Source organism: Podarcis cretensis (assembly GCF_951804945.1).
Source record: "Podarcis cretensis genome assembly, chromosome: 5".
NCBI lineage: Eukaryota > Metazoa > Chordata > Lepidosauria > Squamata > Lacertidae > Podarcis > Podarcis cretensis.
Window position 1 is genome coordinate 34,489,495 of NC_137174.1, and position 26,163 is coordinate 34,515,657.

The window sequence follows — 26,163 nt, forward strand, 5'->3', positions numbered from 1 at the left end:
TCCAGCCTACTGCTCGTTTTGAAACTGCAAGGAGGTTTCGTAGTTCAGCATAGCCTGTCAGCATATTGAATCTAGATAGTACTGAAGACACCAAATTTGGTGACCCACGTTGCCAGGATAAGTGGGTAGGGAGGAAGAGAGAGAGAAAAAAACATGTTTCACTGATGGCATTAAGATGCCTAAGAACATAGGAAGCTGCCTAATACTGAGTCAGACCAATAGTCCATCCAGCTCAGTATTAACTAATTTGTAATGTTCTGTTCGAATGTTGTAACTTGCCCTGGGACCATAGAGTAAAGGGCAGGATGGTGGTGATAATGTTAATACATTGACTGGTTTTCAGAGCCTCTCCCAGTCCCACCTAATATGCCAGGAATTGAATTTGTGACCTTCTGCATGCAAAGTTCTATCACTGAGCTACAGCACTTCCTGCTGGTTGCTCAAGTCTGGGATGTTGATAATTTTATAATTATTCCTGGAATTTTAGGTAGGGACCACTTCAGGAGTAAGAAGAGGCGGTGGCCAAGTTCTGTTAGCAGCTGCATCATCCTTGGAAAGAGAAGAAACCTCCTTCCCAACCTCACCAGCAATTCAGATGGCTGTCACTCGCTCCAGTATTTTAGGAGCCTGTGGCTATTGGATTCCTAGATTTGCATCTCTGACTACCAGTTTCCAGAAGCAATACAGGAGCATTAGGACTCTGCAGAACTTGCATTAGCTTCTTGGACTTTTAGGATTAAAAGAAAGTGGGGCTTTGGGGGCCATGAAGCTTTTAAATAGGTCATCAGACTATATAAATAAATGCTCGTATGTCAAAACAGGTATCTCTGTGACTAGATAGACTCAGTGGCAGCACAGGGAAAAGGAAGGGGGAATAGAATTAGCTGCTTAAGTAATTTTTCAAGAATATTTTCAGTCAAGTTTTTTAAAGAGTCAACTTTGTCAACTAACACCACTGTAATCTCATTTACATATTATCAAAAATATTTAATTCAGAATTAAAACACGGTAAATTTGTTTTCCTGCATTAAATCAAAAACAGAAATTCAATGCTAATTTAACTCCCTGTAGACGAACCCCTGGGGTGTAACAATTTGATTTCTGCATGTGAGAACATGAGCGTCTGAATATTTGGTAAAATTAATGAACATGCATTTTCCCTCTTGAATCGAAAGACAGAAGTTAGTGTTAATAATCGTGTGGAGTTCACAAGCTCAGACATGGAATTAGTGTAGAACATTAAGTATTCATTTTAGCATGAGACTTCTGCATTAGCTTCAAGCTCAACATTAACTCTGTAGCAGAATGTCTGGATGAGGCCTGTGAAACTTGTGATCCACAAAGTGATTTATGCTCTTGAGCTATCTATGTTATCCTACCCAGAAGGCTGATCTACAATAGAAGGAAATTAAAAATGCAAACAACAACAGCTGGCATAATGCAGGCTCCAAAGTCAGTAAAGCAACATGGCATATTATGGTTTAAGACAGTGTGAAAGGGATTATAAACCTTGTTGTGTGACTCAGGAAAACTAACATAGACAGCTAGTCAGTATGGTCCCTGTGGCACAGTTCAACTGGCCTTGAAAAAATGCTCTGTCCCTTTCACAGGAAGAGAGAGATTTCCCATGGAAGCCGATTATAACCTCTATTGGTTGTACCTTACCCAGATAGTCCTTCTGGGCTATCATTTGCAATATTTTTCACAGTTGCCAATTGAACTGGGAAACCATTCTGGATTTGAAGTTTCTCAGCAGATTTCTGGCCAAAAAAAACCCCAAAATTCGTGATGGAGATATTGAAATCCATTGCCAAGGTGATTCAGGAAAGAATTTTTTGAACTTCTGTTCACTAAACTGAAACTTATTGTTGTGTTTACATCCATTTAGTTCCCTGGAGGTTTGGTTGGTTCACATACAGCTCAGAGCAGAATACTACTCTTTAGCCTATATTCAGTCCCTTATGTATTCTCAAAGGTTACTGCAGACCTTAGAGCTCACCTCAACCCCTTTATTTGAGTTTGCATCCACATCTAACTAGATGATATTCTAAGAAGACATTTCTGACCCACCCATAATTACTCCAAGATATGCACTATATGGATTTCCACAGCCCCCTTGTCATTAGGCATTAAACAAACTTCAGGGCAGAAGCTACAACCTCCTCAAACACCACAGAGCCAGGTGCTGATTCTGCATACCCTGTAGTATTGTTTCTCCCCACAAGGCAAGACTACACTTCCCTCCTAGTCTGTGGCAAGGGGCAGTGAGCATCCTCAGCTCCTTGTGCTGCTACTCTGCTGTGGTGCTTCTAAATGTATGGTGCAGCTCCCAATATGCAAAGTTATGAGCAGGGCCTCTTCCCAGGAGACAGAGTCACCCTGAGGACTAACAAGGCTTTCTGATGAAATACCCAGAGTCAATTCAGCTCTGTCTATGCTCCTTGCTTTGCCCTGGCTGGAGACAAAGGCAAGATGAATTCTGGCTTTACTCCTGCTTTTTCCCCACAGGTTGCAAGACCTTGGGTGAATTGGTATAGTGGGACTTTATCCAGTATCCAAATTCATAGCTCCTGCTGTTTAGTACAAATAACATCCTCATATTATAGGAAATGAACACAGTGGTGTCAGGTTCCTGTGGCCAACAACAAAATCCACCCTTAACCTCTACTTTTGTTCAAAAGCTTTATCTTCATAAACACAGTGTTTTCTGAGGAATAACCAACACTGGTTTTCCATAAGAGAAGATGTTGGGGAACCCCAGTGTACCTGTATAAATGTTATTTAGGAATTCTAATTTCCCCAGCTAACAACTTACCAGTCAGGTAGCTTTCTCTTTTTTTACTTCTACTTCCTCCTTCTACCCTTTTAACCTTCTTAAGAGATGGTGCAGAAATATTTCTTCTGTTTCCTGCAAATCACAACATGTGCGTGTGATCTAACAGTGCGAGCATTGTTAACTTCAGAAGAGAGAATGCACATGAGCTTGTGACTCCCCTTTCATGAATAGGGAAATATCAATGGTGATTATAAAGGGAAAGTGTTTTGAGTGTTAGATTCGGTCTAAATTTGTAATCTTTACAAAGGAAAGAATATCTTGATAGTGCTTTTGTTTGGTGGTCCATTGCTTTTACATGTCTTATTTCAATAGCTTTTTAAAGTGGTTCCAGGCATTATATAAGTTTACTGCTTACACTTATTTTATTTTCTATTTGCTTCGTTTTGTTTTTTAGGTCCCACCAGGTGCCATCCCTGTAGGTATTTTTAGATGTTTGTGTGGGTGTGTTAACTCCTTCCTACTCATCGACTTTACTTTTTCTCACCTTTCTTCCTGTATATATAAAAAAAAAATACCAAAAAATTGAGCTGTCTTTTGCTGAATATACTTTTTCAAAACACTAATTTTGGAAGAAAAGAAAAATCTATTTAATAGCAGTGTTCTTTTCTCTGTTTCCATACCTCATCTGAAGATCAGAACTGTGATTATCTCTTCTGAAGAAGCAGCAGCCACATCATGTTCAAAGCTACCATCTCTCTTCCTTACCCCCTTTTCACCCATTGCGCACTGTCCTGTATTTCTCCTACTTCTTGTCTGCACACAGCAGTGCTACTGACATATGACAGAATGCAGAACATGGGGAAAAGAGATGCATCACGTGTGAAAAAAGATCCTTAGTACTTTCCCTGTTTCTCTGTTCCTGTTCCTGTCAGTTGCAGTGATGCTGTTAACACTTGTTGGAACACGAGCGACCACCTGTAGAAACTTCCTTTTGAAATATCTTACAAGTCTTCGATATTTCAATTAACTGGTAAAAGGAAAGTGTGTCACATTAATGGGTGTTTACAAGGTTTTTATAATACGTATTTGCTTAGCAAATAAATGTTATTCCAGTACTTGCAGAAAAATTATATGGAAATGGGAAGTCCTGATGTCTGAAAATTGGTGTGTGGAATGAGACCTTTATTACTCTTCTTGGCTGGCTTGCTGCCTAGGAGTCTGATGACTTTCAGTTATCACAGCATACTCCACAATAGCATCTCACAAATACTATTCACAACAGCATTGCAAAAATACAGTTTCACAGGATTTGACCTGGGGAGCACATTATTTGGTTGCCGTTGTGGCACATGGTGCTGCCTTGTTTATTCAGAAATGTAACATTTCCACTAATCCCAAAACTGTAACAAATTAGATGAAGGGAAAAACCCACCACCTCCTCACAGCTCGGGCCATGCTTATTTTTTTATATTTTTTCATCTTCTGGGCTCTTTGGTCACAGTGTTCAAATATGTATTACAGAGTACACTTTGCAGAGGAAAGTATTGTAGGTTGAGAGTATTTGTGGTGTGTTGGATCCATTCTTAAAGTTGACCCAGTAAGTTACTTATGACTCACTTGAGTCTCATTGATTTCAGTAGATCTCACTCTAAGCCTGGATCCAACCCAGCATTTTAAAACAGTTCCATAGAAGGACACCAGCTCCTGGGAGCTGAGCAGTTTTGGGCCCCCTCAATATCTTTTGGGAGGTGGCTAGGGCTGCTCAATATTGAGGGGGTGGAGGAGGCTGAGTGCGGAACAGCTCCAGCAGCTAGCTCTTTCTCCTCCTGCTGCTTCAGAGGGGAAGAAGGGTGGAAGCAGGTGGAGGAGGCGCCGCCAGCCATTGAAGCCATGTAGCCACTGCGTTCCGCTCTGCCCCCAGCTTCTCTCGACATCTTGATATCACATGTGTGATTTTGACCCTGCAATCGCCCTTGCAAGCTGGCGCCTCTGGTTTTATATGAATTAAAGCAAAGAGCTCCATCGCATTGAAAACTTAGCCATTTTTAATGCCTTCTACCATTTTTTAAACAAAGGGAATCCTCTTATTTTCAAGTGATGTGGGCCCTTTTTTTCTGATACAGAAAACAAAAGATCCTTCACTCTGATTCTTTCTAAATGGCTTGCTTTGTGGCACAAATGGAGATCTTCAGCCCTCACACCAGTTGCCAACATGTCAAAGCTATTGTGCTTCCCAATTACATTAAGCATACTGGCAGCTTTCTCAAGACCTTCAATGGAAGCAGATGCTTTGAATCATAAATTATCATCTTCCCATTGGCGTGTTGAAATCTGCATTGTAAGAACGGCTGTTTTTAGCAAATATGTTATCAGCGAATGGTATAATGCTTTCGCTATGGACTGTGGTTTTGTTCATCTGGCAGGTGGCTGGAGTCTTCACCCTCCCACTGCTTTTTAAAAGTTTGATCTCGAAATAATTGCTAAAATGCCCAATTGCCAAAAGACGGTTATGATCAGAGCTCAAATTATTTGGGAAAAGGCTGATGGCTTTTCAATGGCACTTCTGGTTAAAAGGAAAACAGTGCAGTGGGGATAAGGACTGCCTCCCCCAGCACCTCCCTCCAATTCAAGAAGAGATTGTAATTCCGGCAATTTAGGTAAACTGTATTGCGTTTCCTCCCAAATGTCATTGTCTGTCTAGATACATAATACTATAAATAAAACAGCCTGCATGCATATTGTTACTAGACCTTTGAGAATGTAATAACCATTCTCTTCATTTCTCTTTCAAGACAAAGGACCCCCTGCTCCATATTTTTCTAAACGACTACAACACGTTTTTCACTGTGACTCAGACTGGCATAACTCGCTACCTCACCTTGCTTCAACCAGTTGACAGGGAGCTCCAACAGCTGTACACCTTTTCGGTAAGCAAAGTTCAGTTGCTGATTTATTGTTGGAGAACAAGTAGGATATTTTTGCCGGATATGTCAAATCGGCATAAATTTTAAGAAAGCTGTTTCACAAAATCAGAGAATTGGAAGAAGTTTTGTAGGCAGTGACGTCGAACCCTCCTGTTGAGTGCAGGAAATCCATAACAAGAGCAGCTGCCCCGCCTCTGCTTTAAGACCTGCATCAATGGGGAGCCCACCCATCCACCCTACATAATTCAGTTCATTATTAAACTGCTTTTACAGCTACAAAGTTTCTCCTTCTGTTCAACCAATCTGCCCTCTGGTAACTTCAACCCACTGGATCAAATCCCAGCCTGTTGAGCAGCAGTGATCAAGTCTTTGCCCTCTTGAGTAGGATAGGCTTTCAGGTATTTGAGAGAGTCATTGTGTGTCCCACTCAGTCTTGTCTTCTCCAGGATAAACATACCAAGTTCTTTCAACCTTTCCTCTTTGGACTTGGCTTTCCGTACTGCTGACCATCTTTGCTGCATTCCTTGTTAAGCATATAGATACAAAGTTATATCTGGTGCCTTGTACTTTCACAAGAGGTACAGTGGTACCTCAGGTTACATATGCTTCAAGTTACATACGCTTTAGGTTACAGACTCCGCTAACCCAGAAATAATGCTTCAGGTTAAGAACTTTGCTTCAGGATGAGAACAGAAATCGTGCTCCAGTGGCACGGCAGCAGCAGGAGGCCCCATTAGCTAAAGTGGTGCTTCAGGTTAAGAACAGTTTCAGGTTAAGAACAGACCTCCGGAATGAATTAAGTACTTAACCTGAGGTACCATTGTAGGGTCTTTTTGTAGACTTCAAATCTCCTGTGAGACATGCTGCCTTCATGTGCACAGTGTGGTACATTAGTGTACAGTGTGGTGGTAGTGTGGGCATCACCCGACTCCCGACAGCTGAGTCACTGCTTTGAGGAGGTCAGGTGAGCACCACTGTCCCATCACACATCTTCTGTGACTGTAGACTCTGCTGATTGGTTCTGCCTATAATGAGATCACTTGTTATAAGCAAATGAACAACGACTGTTACTGAAGGTGTTACAGGCTTGCAAGTCATAATTTGGAGCATGAAACCCAGATGATAGTTAATCATTTTAATAGCTTACTTATTCCTTTTGCTTCATCTTTACATTATCAGGAGCAATTTCACACATATTATGCAGGGCAAACCAAGTTTGCAAGTGAGTATTTGCTGACAGGGATCGGCAGTCATTCCTAGCTCCCTAAGCAACACTCTTCTTTTCAATTTACACCTTTAGATCTACAGCTTTAAAAAGGTAATGTGTGAATAGATCTAAAGGAGAATAAAAAGGAGGTAGCTCACCAGTTAAAATAAAACATTTTCCCCATGATTCTCTTGGATATAATTCTTCACCTAGAAAATGTTTTGAAATGAGATTTTAAAGTGATTTCAGGAACTGCTCTAATCAGTATACTGAGGTTGTGTGCATGATGTGCTAAAGCTCAGTTTCAGTTATACTTGAATTATTATGTTCATTTAATTGTATTTTTTCTCAAAGTTTTTCTCATGTCTGTTTGTTTTTGAAGATGATAGCTTCTGATGGTGTGCAAGAAAGCCCCCCAGTCACAGTCAATATTGTTGTGATTGACGCAAATGATAACTCTCCAACCTTCTCCAACATATCATATAACGTCAAGATTTACACAGACATGAGGCCTGGAGAAAGCGTTATCAAGGTACATTTGTTTTTTCAGCATGTTCTTCAACAAAGCCTATAGTGGAACATATTAAATGTAAATAAAAAATGTTCAGGAGGAAGGATCCTGATCTTCACCCGCAGAGCTACTGTTATAGGGCAGTATACAAAATAAATAGAGAGAGAGAGAGAGATGATGATAGATAGACAGATAGATAGTAAAGTAAGCATGAGACAGAAATCCAGACAGTCTTTAATTTCAGTCATTTCAACTTGCCTTGTGAAAGATGTGTTAGGAAGGAAAATCGGAAGAGTCAAAAATGTAAAGAATGCATTCTCATTTTTCAGTGTGAAAATAAGTAATACTCATTTTCCACAGAATCTGTAGTGGGAGGAAATATTTTCTTGCTATTGTTTCTGACACCACTGGTGGCCTCTGTGGAGGGAAAATCAGTACATAACACCTTTCAGAGGCTTGTATTTAATACTGTTTTAGACAATTGAGGACTTATTTGTTTTGGGGGTTGTTTTTGTTTTGGCTTTGTGAGACTTTACCTTGAGATTTGGGCTTTGTATATAGCTTTAGTGCTATTCTTCAATTCAGCTCTTGCAGAAGTTGATCCTTAATACATTTTCTCCTGAGCTGTAGATTTTTTTAATCACTGCTTACTACAATTATATATTCGTGTGAGTAAAGAGATTCAGACTGGCAATTTTGTTGCATTGTAATTGGACAGCTAATTGTTTTAAGATACCAGTTCTGGTTTCTTCTTATGTGAATGTCATTATCTTCATTTACCATAGATTAGCTCTCTAATCCTGTTGATTATTTTCTTATTGCTGCCATTCAAATAAATGAAAATTAGCCATTGCTTCCAAATGAGTTTAATCCCAAAACCACCACATTTGCTTTGGGATGGCAATTAGATTGGCTAATAGGGTCACTCTAGTTGAAGCAATATACAGATTTCCCCCCCCCTCAATATTCCTAGAAAAGGTGCAGAATGTGGCATGCAAAACGATGAGTTACAATGCTTGGGGCAGTTTAGGAAAATTATCAAATAAGACATAATAGAGGTGTGTATCTTATGTGTGATATGGAGAAAAATGCTAAAACTCAGGCTTCTCTAATGAAGCTGAATTGAACAGACAAAAATGAAAGACTACTTCACACATCATATACTTAAAAGTATGGAATTCACTGCCATGAGATGTGGTGGTGACCACCAACTTACCGTAGAAGGCTTTAAAAGGTGAATAGACAAATTAATGGAGTGTGAGGCTATCAGTGATGGCTGTGTTCCAGCTCCTGTATCTAAGGTACCATGCTTCTAAATACCAGTTGTTAAAGGAGAGTGAAATTGCCCTCACCCTGTTTACAGACTTTCCATAGCATCTGACTGGCCAATGTGAGAACAGTATGCTGGACTAGATAGGCCTTTGGTTTAATCCAGCAAGGCTCTGCTTATGTTCCAAGATACCAGTTCTGGTTTCTTCTTATGTGAATGTCATTATCTTCATTTACCATAGATTAGCTCTCTAATCCTGTTGATTATTTTCTTATTGCTGCCATTCAAATAAATGAAAATTAGCCATTGCTTCCAAATGAGTTTAATCCCAAAACCACCACATTTGCTTTGGGATGGCAATTAGATTGGCTAATAGGGTCACTCTAGTTGAAGCAATATACAGATTTCCCCCCCCCCTCAATATTCCTAGAAAAGGTGCAGAATGTGGCATGCAAAACGATGAGTTACAATGCTTGGGGCAGTTTAGGAAAATTATCAAATAAGACATAATAGAGGTGTGTATCTTATGTGTGATATGGAGAAAAATGCTAAAACTCAGGCTTCTCTAATGAAGCTGAATTGAACAGACAAAAATGAAAGACTACTTCACACATCATATACTTAAAAGTATGGAATTCACTGCCATGAGATGTGGTGGTGACCACCAACTTACCGTAGAAGGCTTTAAAAGGTGAATAGACAAATTAATGGAGTGTGAGGCTATCAGTGATGGCTGTGTTCCAGCTCCTGTATCTAAGGTACCATGCTTCTAAATACCAGTTGTTAAAGGAGAGTGAAATTGCCCTCACCCTGTTTACAGACTTTCCATAGCATCTGACTGGCCAATGTGAGAACAGTATGCTGGACTAGATAGGCCTTTGGTTTAATCCAGCAAGGCTCTGCTTATGTTCCAATGAGAGCCAGTGTGGTGTAGTGGTTAAGAGCGGTAGACTCATAATCTGGGGAACCGGGTTCGCATCTCTGCTCCTCCACATGCAGCTGCTGGGTGACCTTGGGTGACCTTGGGCCACTCACCTCACAGAGTGTTTGTTGTGGGGGAGGAAGGGAAAGGAGAATGTTAGCCGCTTTGAGACTCCTTCGGGTAGTGATAAAGCGGGATATCAAATCCAAACTACTACTACTCTTCTTCTTCTTCTTCTTCTTCTTCTTCTTCTTCTTCTTTATATGCACACACATGTTGCAAACAGGACTCTTAAATTCTCTCTGCTTCTTTGTTACTTTATTCTGTACTACTGTTTCTTTAACTTTAGATTGCATGCTTCAGGAGCAACAGTATTAACTTTACCATCAGCGTTTTGTCAGCAGGATTCAGGAACCTTAGGCTGTGGACAGACAAAAACTTATTGTAATGATTAATAATGGAGTTATATATTAATAACTTTTCAGAGTGGAGAGCCAGTGTGGTGTTGTTGGGTTGGAGGGTTGAACTAGGCCTGTGGAGAAGCATGCGCAATTCCCCAGTCTGCCATGGGTAAACTTGACCCAGTTACTCTCTCTCTAACATAACTCACAGTGAGGTTGTGAGGATAAAATGGGCAAGAACTGTGTGTGCTGCCTTGAGATCCTTTGAGGAAAGACAAGATATAAATGTAATGTACTGCAATTAATTCACTGCAGCAACAGAACTTGGCTGGAAATGGTATTATGAAGCCATCTTGGCCAATTCCGTACACATTCATTGTTGCTGTTCCACCATCGTCCCTTGCCAAAACTGATTTTGCAACATGTTTTTTAAGCATGTCAGCAATACCTGGGAAAAGCAGAGACTAACTCGCATTGATCAGCACTACTGCAATATATGTATGCATATTTATCTATCATATGCAGCTTATTTACCACAACACAGAAGGTGATGAATAAAGCACAATGTGCCCATAGCAGTTTTTAAAATATGGCAAATTACATTTGCATATTGATTGTTTATATCAATATCAGTGTAGCCTCACATAGGGCTTACTTCTCAATAATCCCACAACTTTTTCAAGAATGTATTACTGTTTTTTAAAACTCATTTTTCTTTGAATGGTGTGCACTCCCCGTATCTACCACCTATGTGTATCTTAAATATAACAGCAAACCAAATTGCTCCCTTGACAAAAGCTGTGGGCTCCCTTGATGTTGGCATGGGGAGTAACCACATGATCTGGATGACCCACAATATCAGAAGGGCGTGTTCAACTTTAACAATGCATGAGTGGAACAACTTCCCCTGGAGCATATCCCACAGATCAGGAGGTACCTTGGGGCTCAAGAGGACCCCAGCATGGTTAACAAGTAGACTCAAAGCAGCTATTAGAGGTGAGAAGGCTTCCTTTAAAGATGGTGGTGACAGACCAGAAAGAAGTTATTGGGGTCATAGTAGATGGCTTGATGAAAATGTCAACCCAGTGTGCAGTAGCTGTGAAAAGAAGCAAAGTCAATGCTAGCGATCCTTAGGAAAGGAATTAAAAATAAAACTATCAATATCATAAAGCTGTTATACAAGTCTATGGTGTGACCGCATTTGGAATACTATGTACAGTGCTTATTGTCTCACCACAAAAATAATATTTTAGAGTTGGAAAAGCTCAGTCCAGATAAGAATGAGGCATTGTTAGTGGGTAGTTCCCTAGACCAGGTGGCTGGGAGGCTACACTCTCTGTGAAGGAACAGGTAAACAGCTTGAAGGTACTTCTGGATCCCTTACTGTCGCTTTAGGCTCAGGTGGCCTCGGTAGCACGGAGGCCACTTAGAGTGTTTGTAGTAAGATTCTAGCCATGAACTTTCTGATTCATATTTCAGTTGCTTAGCTACTCGTTTTACATCTAGATGGTGTCCAACTGAATAATTTTCTTACCTTAATTTATTTATAAATATATACACTCTTGACTCATATAAAACATCAAGGTGATATGGAACAATATCTGCAAGTACAACAAAACATGAAATACACAAAGAGTATGTTGTGGCTTGATGCACTATGCACTTTTTATGAAGAGTCACAATTAGCCATAGAGGGCATATCGGGAGTTGCCTAGCAACTACTCATGATTCTTTGCTATTCTGTCCCATTTCATGATGAATATCCCCGACTTTAGCCAGCATGTAGCCACTTATAATGTAACGATAGAGACCGTAGCTTTTGCTTCAGATTAAAGGGCATGGTAGAATAGCAGCAGCTCCCCCACAACTCTGATCCCCTGGTGAGCCGACTTGCAACACCAGAATTCACTCAAAGAAGCACCTGGAAATCACGAGGAAGGCAAGGGAGGCTTCCTGGAGTAAGGAGTCACCTGGGGATCTTCCATAGGCCAGGTAACTCAACAATACGTATTTTATTACACTTTGCATTAAATGAATTTGTTTCTATATAAGGCACACATACGCAAATGCCACTGTGTATGTCCCAGAGTGAACAAATCAAAAAGTGAAATCATTTTGAGTACCCACTGTGATCTCATATCAAGCATGTACTTGTGCAACAATTGATTCATTCTGTTCATGGGGTATTTGATCTCATAAATGAGGAGAGACCAAATCATTCCCTCATCAGGATGTATCACCTTTGGAGGTTTTCATTATTAGCAGCTGAAAATTGTGGTTGACTTTTTTTTTAGAGTACTGTGAATGTGTCTGAGATAAAAGTCAAGGGCCACTGTGTCTTTTTAGTTGCCTCCTCTTAAACTGAAGAGGGAGAGGCCATGTGGTCAGTAAGGTGGAGTTAAGTACCTCCTCTACAGAAATAATTTTCAGTTTTCTGAGCTGATCAGTTGTCAAGAGGTCAGAAGTGCAGATTGTTCAGCTGACTGACCCAATGGAAGAGAAAGGGGTGACTTTGCCATGAGAATATTGAGGAAAGGGATTCACTTGTGAGGTCTGACTGTGAATGAAAAGCAAAGGCTTTTGTATAAAATGCAAATACATAGAGCTATACTGTCAGCAGCAACAGTAATCTGAGAAAAAAGGTGTGTATTCACAGCTGGCACTGAAATGAAGGGATTGCTCTGATTTTACCATTTGGTTTTGACCATGAAACTTGTCATAGGTAGGTAGATAGAAGGGCTGGTGGCAGTGTCCTCTGTTATTGACACAGGCTGAAAGGTGGAAGGGCCATAGCTCTGTCATAGATCATGTGCCTTGCTTCAATCCCTGGCATCTCCAGGTAAAACTGGGAGTGACTGTTCTCTGAAGCCCTAGAGAACCACTGTCAATCTGTGTAGACGATACTGAGCTAGATGGACCAATACACTGACTCAATGTAAGGCAGCTTCCTATGTTCCTAGGTGATTTGCCTAAGGCTATGTTCACTGAGTCCTCAGCTGAACTGAGAATTAAACCACATGTTCTTTACTGCTTAACTATATCTCATCTCACCTCTTCTCAGCTTATAACCATCCTGTACAGGTGATGACAATCCCCTTCCTCTCTTCTTTACATTTTAGCTTTCTCATTTGCCATACCTTTACCTTGCTTTTTCCCCCAAACTGAGCACGTTTGCACATACTCTCTGCTGCCAAACCCATTGAGTCTCCAAGGAATCTGTGTGGACCGCTTGGAAAAGTGATGAAACCATCCCAGCAGTGAATGCTGGGCTCAGGATGTGGCAGCAGACTCTTGGAGAAAAGAGCTGCATGTTCACCCCTGAAAATAGCCTATTGAATGACCTCAGGAGTGAAGGAGTATGCTGTCCCACTGTGAGAAATGCAGTAAGATTAAAGTGTTCTTTGTGGAATAGGGATGCAAAGGTGGAGGATTTGAAGTGGCAGTCCTGCCAGTGTAACTTCATGGCCACAGCTTCACTGCTACTGCCACTGCCACCACCCCAAGCCCTATCCAGGAAGGCAGCTCTGCCCTACCACACACATCACTTACTTCTCAGTAAAATATATCTGGCCAGCCCTGAAAATGTACTTATAGCAATGATGACTGCAGTGAGCTTAAATATCCTGTTTTTTATATTTTCAAAAGTTTGTAGTTCTGCTATCTGGATTGAATTTCAAAATATGTATTCCCATTACAGTTAGAGTATAAATCTGCTTTGGGCTTTTGGACTGCTATAAAGAGTAGTTGATTCAGGTAAGAAATTATTAATTTGATATGTGTTAAACACACTTGTTTTGGCAGATCTCCATTTACCTCAAATTAAAACATTCTTCTAGGACAAATGACATTTAGGATTGCAATGCTTATAACCTACCTGGCAAGTTAACTCACATGAAACCTTTAATCTAGGCTATATTCACACCATTTGTCTAAAGCACACATTAACAGAATCTGGAGAGCTATAGTTTGTTAATGGTTCTGCGAATTGTAGCTCTGAGATCTGCTGCTTAGCAAACTACAGTTCCCAGGATTCTTTGGGGGCTACCTTGGCTGTTAAACTGGCACAAGAGTACTTTAAATGTATGGTGTGGATGTCATCCTAGTATTTAAATACTAATTCCTTTTAAACTGTTGGTTTCTTGAGTTTGGGGGCTTGATGGTGGAAGGATTTTGGATCAGATGAGATGTCTGATTTTTATTGTATATGAAATTGTAAGATTTAGGAATTTGGCTACTATCCCAAAACACTGACTCCAAGCACAGAGGAACATGCCTCCAAATAAACACATAAAGGATTGGGCTTCACATCTCTTAATCAAGAAACATACAATTTTAATTGGAGGGTTGTATATCAGTCATAATCACACAGATCTTAATATACATCCTTGGAAATTTTGCAGTTCTACTCTGTTGATTTGCCTCCTAATTGCTATATAATCTTATAAGGACCCTTGCCTCCTTTGAGTGATAATCAGCTGCGATAGCTTCAAAAGGAAAATGGCCCAGGTCAGTCATGATTAGACTGTGAAACCAGATACTCCAATAAAAAGAAGTAGGTTAGAAAAAGAGCCCTGACCTCAGTGCGTTTGTGCAGTTAGACAATAATTCATGATGAAAGGCTCCTTCTATTTGCTAATTGAGTTGCATTACTGAGATAGTAAAACATTTAATTTGAGTGGCATATAGTTGTCTTACAAAAATGACAGTTCCTATTCCAGTATGCTATCTGGCGTGTGTATAATTTGTCAAATGCATTGGCCTTAAAGCTTTTTAAGATAAATGTTTGGAAAACATTAGGGTTGGATTAATCAATGGCATTTGCCATGTGCAGAGCTGGCTATAGGATTTTAAGGATCATTGGACAATGCACCAGTGTCCTACTTTATCTGGAAGAAGTGGTATGTGCAAACTGACTTTTCCTTTACACTTCCTCTGTCCATCTTTGGTGCTCCATGGAAAGTCAGGGTGTTGGGACTGTTGGCTTGGTGGACCTTTTGCCTGTCTTGAAGCCACCACAGATGTTTCTCCTTTTGCCCAAATGACTACCCAGTGAGGTACATCCTGAACATCTCTCTCCATTTGTTTACATTTTGAATAACTTATTGAATTTGGACCCATTTCGTGAGTTTGTCATTTAGGATTATTTTGCACACGTGGCTTTGCTCACAGTCCCACACACGGCTTGCTGACTGATTACGGATGCAAATCTTCCTGCAAATAATAACTATAAAAATTTAACACACCACTGGCCACACAGAGCCAGCTTTACAAGCGAAGGTGAACTTTTTTCAGTTTGATTTATCTCCAAAGTGGATTTCTGAGTAAACAGCCTGTGACAAGCACCTTCTGAACCTAGTGCCCCAAGCAGTCACTGGGTCTGCTAAACTCAGCCCTGCCTGACCTCAAAACCCCAATCACTGGCTTTCCATATTTGAAATTGTTGGCTCTTTCCCATGTGGAATGGAAGAACGAGTGCACACCATCAAGGACGGAGTTCGGGGAAGAAGTAGGTGGGTTTGATTTATTCATTGATTGGTTACAGCCAATTGAATCCTGGGTTCTTCCCTTTCTCCCTCTTACCTTAACAGTAACCTTTGCAACTGCAATTTTGAAACTTGTACGGTTCAGTGCTTTCACAGTCCTCAGAATATGGAGATAATTATTTTCTCCTTATCCATCCCCTGTGCCTGACCTCTGTCTGAAGGAGGAGTTAAAATGGATTCATCTTTCTTAAAGTGAGAATGGATCCTGAGATCCTGTGTATTATGAGTACTTCCCTGCCACCTCATATGTCCTTGGATGTATCTGATTTTCTGCCACAACTCCTCTGAATTTTCTACCCTTCTACCGCCTCACCTTGTTTCACACCACCTCCTTCTTTACTTCCATTTTTTAAAAAAATGATTCTGTTCTTAGACCAAGGTAAAGTTCGCAAACTAGGACACTACTTCTGGTTTTGCAGAGTTCATAAACCGAATAATTTGTAAACAGGACTGTTCTTAAACGGAGGTACCACTGTTAATTATAGGCTTCAGGTCTATGGTCAGCATGCAGTTGGAAATAAAATGAAATGAAAGACACCAAAACAATGTCAGGTAGAATTTGCCTTTCTCTTATGTACTTACATTTTCCGAAAGCAAATCTGTGAAGGAGATATGCAATAGTCATGCTAGAAGTTATTTTCCAAGTGTGGGGAAAGAGTTGCATCTGTGTATAACGTTCATTCGGGAATTGTTTTTGTAGTGCTTAAAGATCTCTCAGTGCTTTTTTTAAAAAAAATGCTTGTGGCTAAGGATGATTTTTTATGAATCAAAGTTAGAAATGACTAGCTGGGAGGTAATAGGCTAAAAGCTGAATTATTATGCACGAATGTAGCTTTTTTCAAGATTTGGTTATAATTACTTGATGTGACTATCTGGTGACATACCTCCATGGAACCTTCAATGTCATTTCCCAAAACTTTCATATCCAGCTTTTTAAACTGTAGCTCTTGGTAAATGGATTACATTGCTGAGGCTGAGAACAAACAAAACTCCCATATTCAGTGGGCTGGCTGAGTTTTGCTTATTAATCCAGAGGTGTCAGCTGCAGTGCCACATGGTAATTTTCAAAACACTGTAGGAGTAGCTAAAATAAATTTATGTTAATTGTGTATGACTTTGGGGAAGTGGGTTTGTTTGCCTGGAACACTATTTCCATGTGTGGTGGTGGTTGGAAGGCAAAGCCTTTTGGAACACGACAACGGCAGGTTTCAGTTTAGATCAGCAGGAAGTAATCACATTAGGCATTTGGGAGTCAGACCAATTTGCCTGAACTTTTAGTTCATGACAGACTGGAGTTAGAGTGTCTTATTAGCTTTTCCAAATATTGGTGGAAAACATCACTGGTTGAAAAGGGTTTTGTCCCACTAAACTAATCCTTGTTCAAAATGATTGCAACAGATCAGAACTGGCATCCCAATAAAGCAACATGGCATTGTTAAGGCACAATGCTATGAAGGTTTCTTATAGCTTCCTATTTGCATAATGAGAATCACGTCTTTGCCTCAGCATTAACAGAACATATTTATCATTGTCAGCTTGTGAGCACTGCACATTTTAAATGGAACAAAATTGCTACTGCTGCATGAAGAAGATATATAGGAAGAGCAGAATGGATCCCTTTTTCAGTCTCTTTTAGATGTTAACCCCCCCATCCCAAAACACCTAAACTATGGAGTCTATCAGCCAAAACCACCTGCAATTTGAATTTCCAAAATCATAGAGTGCTGTGACAGTTCTTTGACTTTAATTCTCCCTTTCAGGCATCTTTTTGCCCCCAAAATGTTATTCAGATGACTTAGCATTTCAAAGCACCTTCATTTGTAAATTTAATTAACCTTGTTAATTTATGTATTTGTGTATTCTACCAGTTTCCCTTTTCGTGTTGTCGCACTAAAACTTGGCTGGGCTCCAAGTATGTAATTAAATGGTTAGGACTTGCATTTTGCGTGAAGCTCTTATTTATCTTTTTCCCAACCCCTTTACTGCTGATCTAGAGAAGGTTATTATAACACTTTTTAAAGCTGTCATCAACCTTTATTAGGGACATTCGTTTATGAGGTCAACAACTATGAGCAGTTTTGCAGGGAAATTTCTAAATGATTAAAGGAATATATGAATTGAGAGATTTCCTTTTCAGCAATAAAAATGAAACAAATAGTTGACTTCAGTGCTTTAACACTCTGCGGATCTATTCAAATGGTAAAAATCTGTTCTAATGGTGCGATACAATTATATAGTTAAGCTGTGGGATTTTCTCCCACAATATGTGATGTCCATCAACTTGGATAGCTTTAAAGCAGCCAGTGTGGTGTAGTGTTTTAGAGTGCCTGTGAGACCAGGCATCAAATCACCATTCATACATTAAGCCAACTGAGTGACTCTGAACCAGTCAACCAAACCTACCTCACAGGGTTGTTGTGGGGGGGGGGGTTACATTGTACTGCTTACATTCAGTGTGTGTCTCTCCCTTCCTGTGTTATCTGCAAGGAAAAGGCGGCTGCTGCTGTTGCTCACACAGTGTGGGGCTCACTAAACCTTGTACACTTAGCCAGTATGTAGAAATACCTATCGGAGATCTAAGTAAATGGGATTATGTAATAGTTTTTCAAGAAGCTGGTTATGATAGGAACAAACAGACAGACAAATGTGAACTGAAGAGCCCAGTTTGGAACCAAACTCAACAAGTCGTGTCATACATACAGTCTTCTTACTCAAAGTGGGCTTAGGAGAAAGCCATCTTTATTATTTGAAAAGGAGGACTTATTGGCCAGCTCCTGTGTCAGTCATAAAGCCACCTACCCTTCTCACCAGGCCTGTGAATAATGCTAACAATCATTGTATTAGTTATGGGGCCACCTCCTTTCCCCGTGCTTTGTTGAAGGAGTGTGTGTGTGTGTGTGTGTGTGTGTGTGTGTGTGTGTTTTAAGGGGGGTGTTTTAAAAATAATAATATAATAATAATAATAATTTATTATTTGTACCCCGCCCATCTGGCTGGGTTTCCCCAGCCACTCTGGGCGGCTTCCAACAAAGATGAAAAGTACACTAAAATGTCACATATTAAAAACTTCCCTGAACAGGGCTGCCTTCAGATGTCTTCTGAATGTCAGGTAGTTGTTTATCGCTTTGACATCTGATGGGAGGGCGTTCCACAGGGCGGGCACCACTACCGAGAAGGCCCTCTGCCTGGTTCCCTGTAACTTGGCCTCTCGCAGTGAGGGAACCGCCAGAAGGCCCTCGGAGCTGGACCTCAGTGTCCGGGCAGAACGATGGGGGAGGAGACGCTCCTTCAGATATACTGGACCGAGGCCGTTTAGGGCTTTAAAGGTCAGCACCAACACTTTGAATTGTGCTCGGAAACGCACTGGGAGCCAATGTAGGTCTTTCAAGACTGGTGTTATATGGTCTCAGTGGCCGCTCCCAGTCACCAGTCTAGCTGCCGCGTTCTGGATTAGTTGTAGTTTCCGGGTCACCTTCAAGGTAGCCCCACGTAGAGCACATTGCAGTAGTCCAAGCGGCAGATAACCAGAGCATGCACCACTCTGGCGAGACAGTCTGCAGGCAGATAGGGTCTCAGCCTACGTACCAGATGGAGCTGGTAAACAGCTGCCCTGGATACAGATTTGACCTGTGCCTCCATGGACAGCTGTGAGTCCAAAATGACTCCCAGGCTGCACACCTGGTCCTTCAGGGGCACAGTTACCCGATTCAGGACAAGGGAATCCTCCACACCTGCCCGCCTCCTGTCCCCCAAAAACAGTACTTCTGTCTTGTCAGGATTCAACCTCAGTCTGTTAGCCGCCATCCAAGCAAGTGCCTTCCAAGCACATCTGTAATTTGATAATTATACCAGTTGCTTTGAAAATGAAATAAAAAGCAGACATCCTGCATGAAGCATGAGGAGTGTTCAGAAAGAAGCCGTCAGGAATAGATTGATATGCTGTATATATGTCTCAATTCAGGAATAAAGGCAGGTGAAAGCACAGCTCGCTGTCAGCAAACAGCCTTTCTATTTTCAAGTACATCAGTATGCAGCCTGATAGATCAGTATTTTTGTAGGTGTCATGTCTCTGTCTGGTTCAGAACTGAAATTAGGGAGGCTCAGAAGTGGAAGAGAAGGGTGAAACTGACTCCCTTCTGCACAGTTTTAGAGATAGGTGTACAACAATAATGGACTGTGTGATGGGATGGAGGTTCTTTGATGACCTCCCAGCAGATGACCTCCCAGCTGTTTACTGCGAGGGGAAAGGTCAGTGTGGCGCAAATGCACCCATGGAGCTAATCCACCCACCACACCAGCACCAAAAGATGCTCTGGAACATCTTGGGTTAAGTGATCTGCTGCTGCTGCTGCTGCTGCTGTTCATGCTTTCTATAATGTAGTTTCTGCTTCATCCTATATCACAGGGTGTCCATATTTGATTCATGATTGTTTGATGCCTCACACAGAAAATAATCTCTTTATTTTGACAGCAATTGAAATTGGGTTTCCTGTCATTCAAGCAGCAACCCTAAGGGGAAACAAAAATTAAATTCTAATTTTCAATTGCAGCTCACTGCCATGGATGCCGATGAAGGGTCAAATGGGCGGATCACATATGAAATCCTGGCTGGAGATCCGGGAGACTTTGTGATCAATGAGCAAACGGGCCTTATCACTATTGCTCCAGGAATTGAATTGGTGGTAGGACGTTCCTATGCCCTCACTGTCAAAGCATCTGACAGTGCTCCTCTTGCACAGAGAAGGTAATTAATATTATAATTAAATATTTTTCTCCATAGCTGAGAAATTAACCTTTCTGCACTATAATGAGTAGAAGGTGTAAAGGATCAGTCATCAAAGAAACATGACGCCTGTGATTTGGTTTCTTTAGAACAGGCACTTCAGTCGGTTGTTTGCTAAGCATGCTATTCAAAAGAAGCCTTTATATCTGAACTGCTGAGGCTCATTCATGAAATTAGTATATATCCAGCACACAGATATATGCACCGTAATATGTTGATTGGGCATTAGTAGTAGTAGCATTAGTAGTAGCAGTAGCATTATTATAGTAAATTCTAGTATGTTTAAGTTTGCTCCATCCATATTTGTAGTGTGTGCTTGTTTAAGAAACTGAGAATGAGAGAAAGGAGGAGAGAAAGCAAAGCAATGAAGGCAAAAGTAGTTGTCTGTTCTGTAAATTGCCAACTATCATGCAAAGGTAGTATCTCCAAATGTCCTGGAATGAAAGGATCGCTGAGCTGGAGGTAACCTTTTATCCAGATGATACAATCTTATAGTGTGCCTCGGCTCAATTTGGAGCACAAATTGCAAGCTGTGCAAACACCGGACAAGCAATGAAATACACTCCATGGAAACCTACATTTGCACTAGCAAAGTCATTCAGTTTCTAATCTCCTACTTGTTAGATCTGGGAAGCGTAGAGTAGAAAGAGGCAATTTTCTCATACCAACTTGGCAGAAGCAAAACAAATGTGATTTTAACTCACAGAACACTTCAGGTTTGAATAGAATAGTTGAGGGCCCTTAAGCCTGATTTGCATGTCATAATTTGTAGGTGTTTCCCCACTTTAAATGTGACAGTGTATATACCTGAGGGGAGACATTACACATAACAGAGCAATGTGTGTATTTTAAGTGAGGTCAGATCCATTTTGAAATTAAATGAAATTTCGTTGTCAGCCCAATCCATTCTGGAATGTGTATTACATGTTTCTGGGAATGTATATGCCAAGGCTACCATTGTGTTGGCAAAAAGATATAAATTGGCCATCTTAGCACCACAAAAGTTCAGAAAAGCAAATCTGGAGAAACAAATAGAGACCAGTTAAGGAAGTGTGGCTACTCAGTTGTAAGACAAATAAAAAGAAAACACAGTTGTAAGACAAATAAAAAGAAAACACAACAGACTAAAACAGATACTCCTAAACCTTTCTATGCCCTGTTTGGGTGACACTTCGCTCCCGCCCTTCACTTCTCCATGCAGTGCGAGAGGCAGGAGAGGGACTTTCTCTCCTCCTGGTTTGAATGTTACCTTTCAGATTTAGGGAGAAGGATGGGGAAGAACCAGGTGAGACAAAGAACCATTCTAAATACCATCAGGCATAGAGGTGAAATATCACCAAAATAGCCCCAAAGTGGGCAAAACCAAGCTATTCACTCTATGGAGAACGTCTTCACTCTTTAATTGCAACTGTAGGGATGTTTGGTCATTAGTCCTCCACATGTATGGCTTATGTGTGGAGGCAGGAGTAGAACTGTGGATGTCACCACCTTCAACAGCCACCAGAAAGGAGAGCCAAGATACGTAAGCCATTGACCTGATTGGGTGGAGAACTGAGGCACGTACAAGTATATATACATAGGCTATCCTTTCTGATGGTCCACTGAATGTGTTAACGTTGGTGGCAGAGCCAGTGGACATAGGGAGTGGGACTCACAAGTGCAGGCCCATCTCCCCGTCCATGTGTTTAGTATACAGTATTTGCTAAAAGCTATCATCTGTTCAGACTTACAGTTGCATTTAAATGTGAAGAACTCTGCATTATCATTGGAAAATTGTGGTATATAGGCTCAAAATCCACAGGCATTTAAACTTTTAACTCTTAGCTTATTTTGATGTTGTTGCTGCTGCTGCTGTTCCCAGTCATTTAATATTGTTGCCATCACATTTTCTAATGTATCGTTGCAAATGCAAGGGCCAGAAGATTTAAATGAAAGTCATTGCCCTCCGGGTTCTATAATAAATTCATAGACTATGACAAATTCACTGAGTGTGGTACACACGTCCTTCAGGCTTTACATTTCAATCCCTGCATTTATAAGACTATACTTTAGCTGTTTTGTTTTTTGTTGATGCGATTTAAGAAGCAAATTTCAATATTCAGCACAGCACTCTAAGGCATTGTGTCACCCATACTATTCTTTTCTAGCCTTAAGAAAATATTCATGGTTTTCTTTAAAAACAAAACAAAAGTGTTTCCACCAAGTTGGTCAGATGAAAGGAATTTTCAAGTCACCTTTTTTCTCCCTATCACCCCAGAGATCTAAATAGCTTATTTATTTATGCATAATTAATAGCTTCTTAATCCTTTAGATCTATAGGGACACAGGTGGCACTGTGGCTGTGGTTAAACCACAGAGCCTAGGACTTGCCGATCAGAAGGTTGGCGGTTCGAATCCCCGTGACGGGGTGAGCTCCCATTGCTCAGTCCCTGCTCCTGCCAACCTAGCAGTTCGAAAGCACGTCAAAGTGCAAGTAGATAAATAGGTACCACTCCAGCGGGAAGGTAAACGGCATTTCCATGCACTGCTCTGGTTCACCAGAAACAGCTTAGTCATGCTGGCCACATGACCAGGAAGCTGTATGCAGGCTCCCTCGGCCAATAAAGCGAGATGAGCGCCGCAACCCCAGAGTCGGTCACGACTGGACCTAATGGTCAGGGGTCCCTTTACCATTTTAATCCTTAGATCAGTTAGATGTTTATTCACCTCACCCAAAAGAAAAAAGAAAAGAAAAACCATGAAGTGAAATCAACTAAAGTGGCCAGTATAAAAAAGAAATAATTTTTGAATATTCTTTATAATGATTATGATTAAAATTATTTTTATCCTTCCTTTTTCCTAGTCCAGGACTCAAGGTAGCTTACACAGATAAAGCAGAGCAAGCTAAAAACATAGAAAATACAATTATTAAAATGTAATTAAACACTAATCTTTCTGCCCTGTTAACACCTTGTGTCAGATGCATCAGATGCAAAGAATTGCAGGGATGCAACCCAAAGGTTCAGAAGAAGTGTTGAGTGCTTATTACCAAAGTGTGCAGTGTGGTGTAAAGATTTTTCCAATAATAATGATGATGATGATGATGATTTTGACTGGGTTTTGTTTGTTCCATTGTCTTTGCAGGAGCTCCATCACTACTGTTTACATTGAGGTTCTTCCTCCAAATAATCAGAGCCCACCCCGCTTTCCCCAGCAGATGTACAGTCTTGAACTTAGTGAGGCCATGAGAATTGGTGCCATTTTGCTAAATTTGCAGGTACAGAATGCTTCAATGTAAGCATTTACAGAACTCTTTCTGCTTATGGATGTGATGGTCTTGATCCTAGCTACTTGCTGTTTTCAGGGTCTGTTCTGGACAAATACTACTTTATAGCGTGGGGGCGGCGACGTAGGGAATCTGTGGCCCTACAAGTGATGGTCTTCAACTCCCATCAGCCCCAGACAATGCAGCTAATGGTTAGGGTTGATGGGAGTTGTACTCCAACAATGGCTGCAGGGTCACAAGTTCCCCATCATTGCTTTGTAACATGGGTTTCCCAAACTTGGGTCTCCAGCTGTTTTTGGACTATGATTCCCATCACGCCTAGCTAGCAGGACCAGTGGTCAGGAATGATGGGAATTGTAGTCCCAAACAGCTGGCACCCTACTCTATAGTATGGGTTTTCTGCTGCCATTTAACCCTTTTCTTATTGGTTTGCCTGCTGAGAAACCTCTGCATGTACATCTCAGGCACTTCTGAGGTGCATGTTCACTTCACGTAAAGTGTTGGCTGGGCTTCTTGGATCTCATTGTTTCCCATCATGGATTTGAAAGTGCCTCCTGGAACAGAGCCAGCAGTCTCCTTTGGCTCCATTTTGTAGCGGACAACAGTGATGGACTAGTGGACTTTTAGAGTAGCTTGCCCATCATTATAGATATTTTTTCATTGAGGAATCCTTTCTAAACTTCTGAAAATTGTTGCTCTAATTTGTCTTAAATGAAATTCATTCATTCAACATAACAGCTTTTGTCATACAGATGTTTAGGATCTTCATTTGCAGCTGTTTAAAGGTGTGAAATGTTAATATGTATGCAATAGTAGATAATGTTACACAGTGTTTTTAAGCTTCCAGCTCCATAAAAGTAATACGTATGAGGTGTACTTTTATAATTTTACAGAGATTTGACACCTGAAATAAAAAAATGAAGTGTGGTCGTTTGGGGGTGGGGAGAACCACTGTGTTCTTATTTATTTGTTGTTGTTTTTAAAAACTGTGGAACCAAAACATTTCTTTTTTATACTTAGAAATACAGCCAAAGTTAAGCACTGCTCTATCCCATTGATTTAAATGGGTGATAGTTAAGCACATGCTTAACTTCAGAACTGGATTGTGTATTATATTCTTAAATCAGATACAACTGCCCCCCCCCTTCAGATAGCCTCTCTAAGAGGTATTGATGGTATTGAAAGATGCCAGGAGGTCAGGGAGGATTAACAGGGACGTCTCTCTCCCAGCAGAGGTAATTATATAAGGCAACCAGGGCAGTTTCTGTGCCAAAGACAGGCCAAAACCCTAATTGAAATGGATCTAGAAAATCAGTCTTCAATACCACCTGGATCTGTTTTATTAATGTTATTGTCTAATAATCTCTTCATTCTTTTCAAACAGATTATTGTCCAGTATAATTTTTAATACTGCATATTTTAAGAAGGGCCCAAATAGGTGCAATATTTAAATGGAGCAATCCTATTTGTTTTAAGGAATGCAGTAATAAATAATCCCTACTGAGTTATTTTGAAAATTAGCTGGAGAATTTACTGCCCGCCGAAAACCTCTTTATTACCTTTCGTTCTGTCAGTCATTGTTGATTAAAGCTTAAGTATGCAAATACTCTAATTTCCTGAAATTCCAATAAGCAATTACCATGCTTATGAGAGCACACTCTCCATGAAGCCAAAATGCAGACACTCTCTAGAGGGGGACAAACACATACAATCAGTTGATCTAGAGTTAAAGCTGTCAAATGTTTAATTGTTATGAATGAGTTGATTAGCATTTAAAATGTGTTGCCCATCACTACTCAGGATTTGTTCTTTGTTTTTGTTTTTTTAAAAATTCCTAATAAAAAAGAAGCCATTGCAATCTGTAACATGTCACTTTTTCTCTGTTGTTCTTCTGAAGGCAACTGATCGAGAGGGTGACCCCATAACATACGTCATACAGAATGGAGATCCTCAGCAAGTATTTAACCTTTCTCGAACGTAAGTAGAATAACCCTTATGGCTGAATTTTCAACTTCCCAGCCCAAATGAATATGCAGATTGTGTGCAAATAACACAGCTTCTAATCGGAGGTATTCAGCTGTTTGAAGTTGAGCTCTCAGACACTAATGGGAGCTCTGTGAATGGTACTGAACTTTGAAATTGTACACCCGAGACCATTTATTTATTTTAAATGTTTGACTAGGTAAAACCCACTGAGATGGAAACTTCCATTATATGAGTGACCTGGGATTAATTAGAAGCCTTTAGACTTGCCAGGTTTCTCCTAATGACAGTGACTTTTTTTTTTAACTTACCATTTCTTGTCTGGAAAAATGAAATGTACTGTAATGAAAAGGAAGACCTTTTGGGCCCATTGTCTGAATTCAGCACCAGACATTCCAGGCATTACTAACTGAGAAAGCTTTTAGCATTCTTCCTAAATGGATGCCACCTTAATTAGTGAAAAGAAAAGCCCTGGTACACTGAAAGCATATGTACCAGAAATAGTGAAAACCTTTCCTTTAAGGGCCTGTCATTTGCAAAGCTATTATTTGCTTGAATATTAATTGCAGTAAAAGGAG

At 40.5% G+C, this 26,163-nt stretch overlaps 1 protein-coding gene across 19 annotated transcripts in view; it reads left to right on the forward strand.

Moving 5' to 3' along the window:
* The window catches only part of PCDH15 (protocadherin related 15), a 647,566-nt gene that overhangs the window by 467,531 nt on the left and 153,872 nt on the right, over positions 1 to 26,163 (forward strand). For all 19 annotated transcript variants that reach the window (XM_079976223.1, XM_079976213.1, XM_079976221.1 and 16 more), the window contains 5 exons: positions 5,569 to 5,703; positions 7,290 to 7,439; positions 20,105 to 20,298; positions 23,461 to 23,593; positions 25,500 to 25,579. In XM_079976223.1, coding sequence (XP_079832349.1) covers positions 5,569 to 5,703; positions 7,290 to 7,439; positions 20,105 to 20,298; positions 23,461 to 23,593; positions 25,500 to 25,579 — 692 coding nt within the window. The remainder of the gene's footprint in view (positions 1 to 5,568; positions 5,704 to 7,289; positions 7,440 to 20,104; positions 20,299 to 23,460; positions 23,594 to 25,499; positions 25,580 to 26,163) is intronic.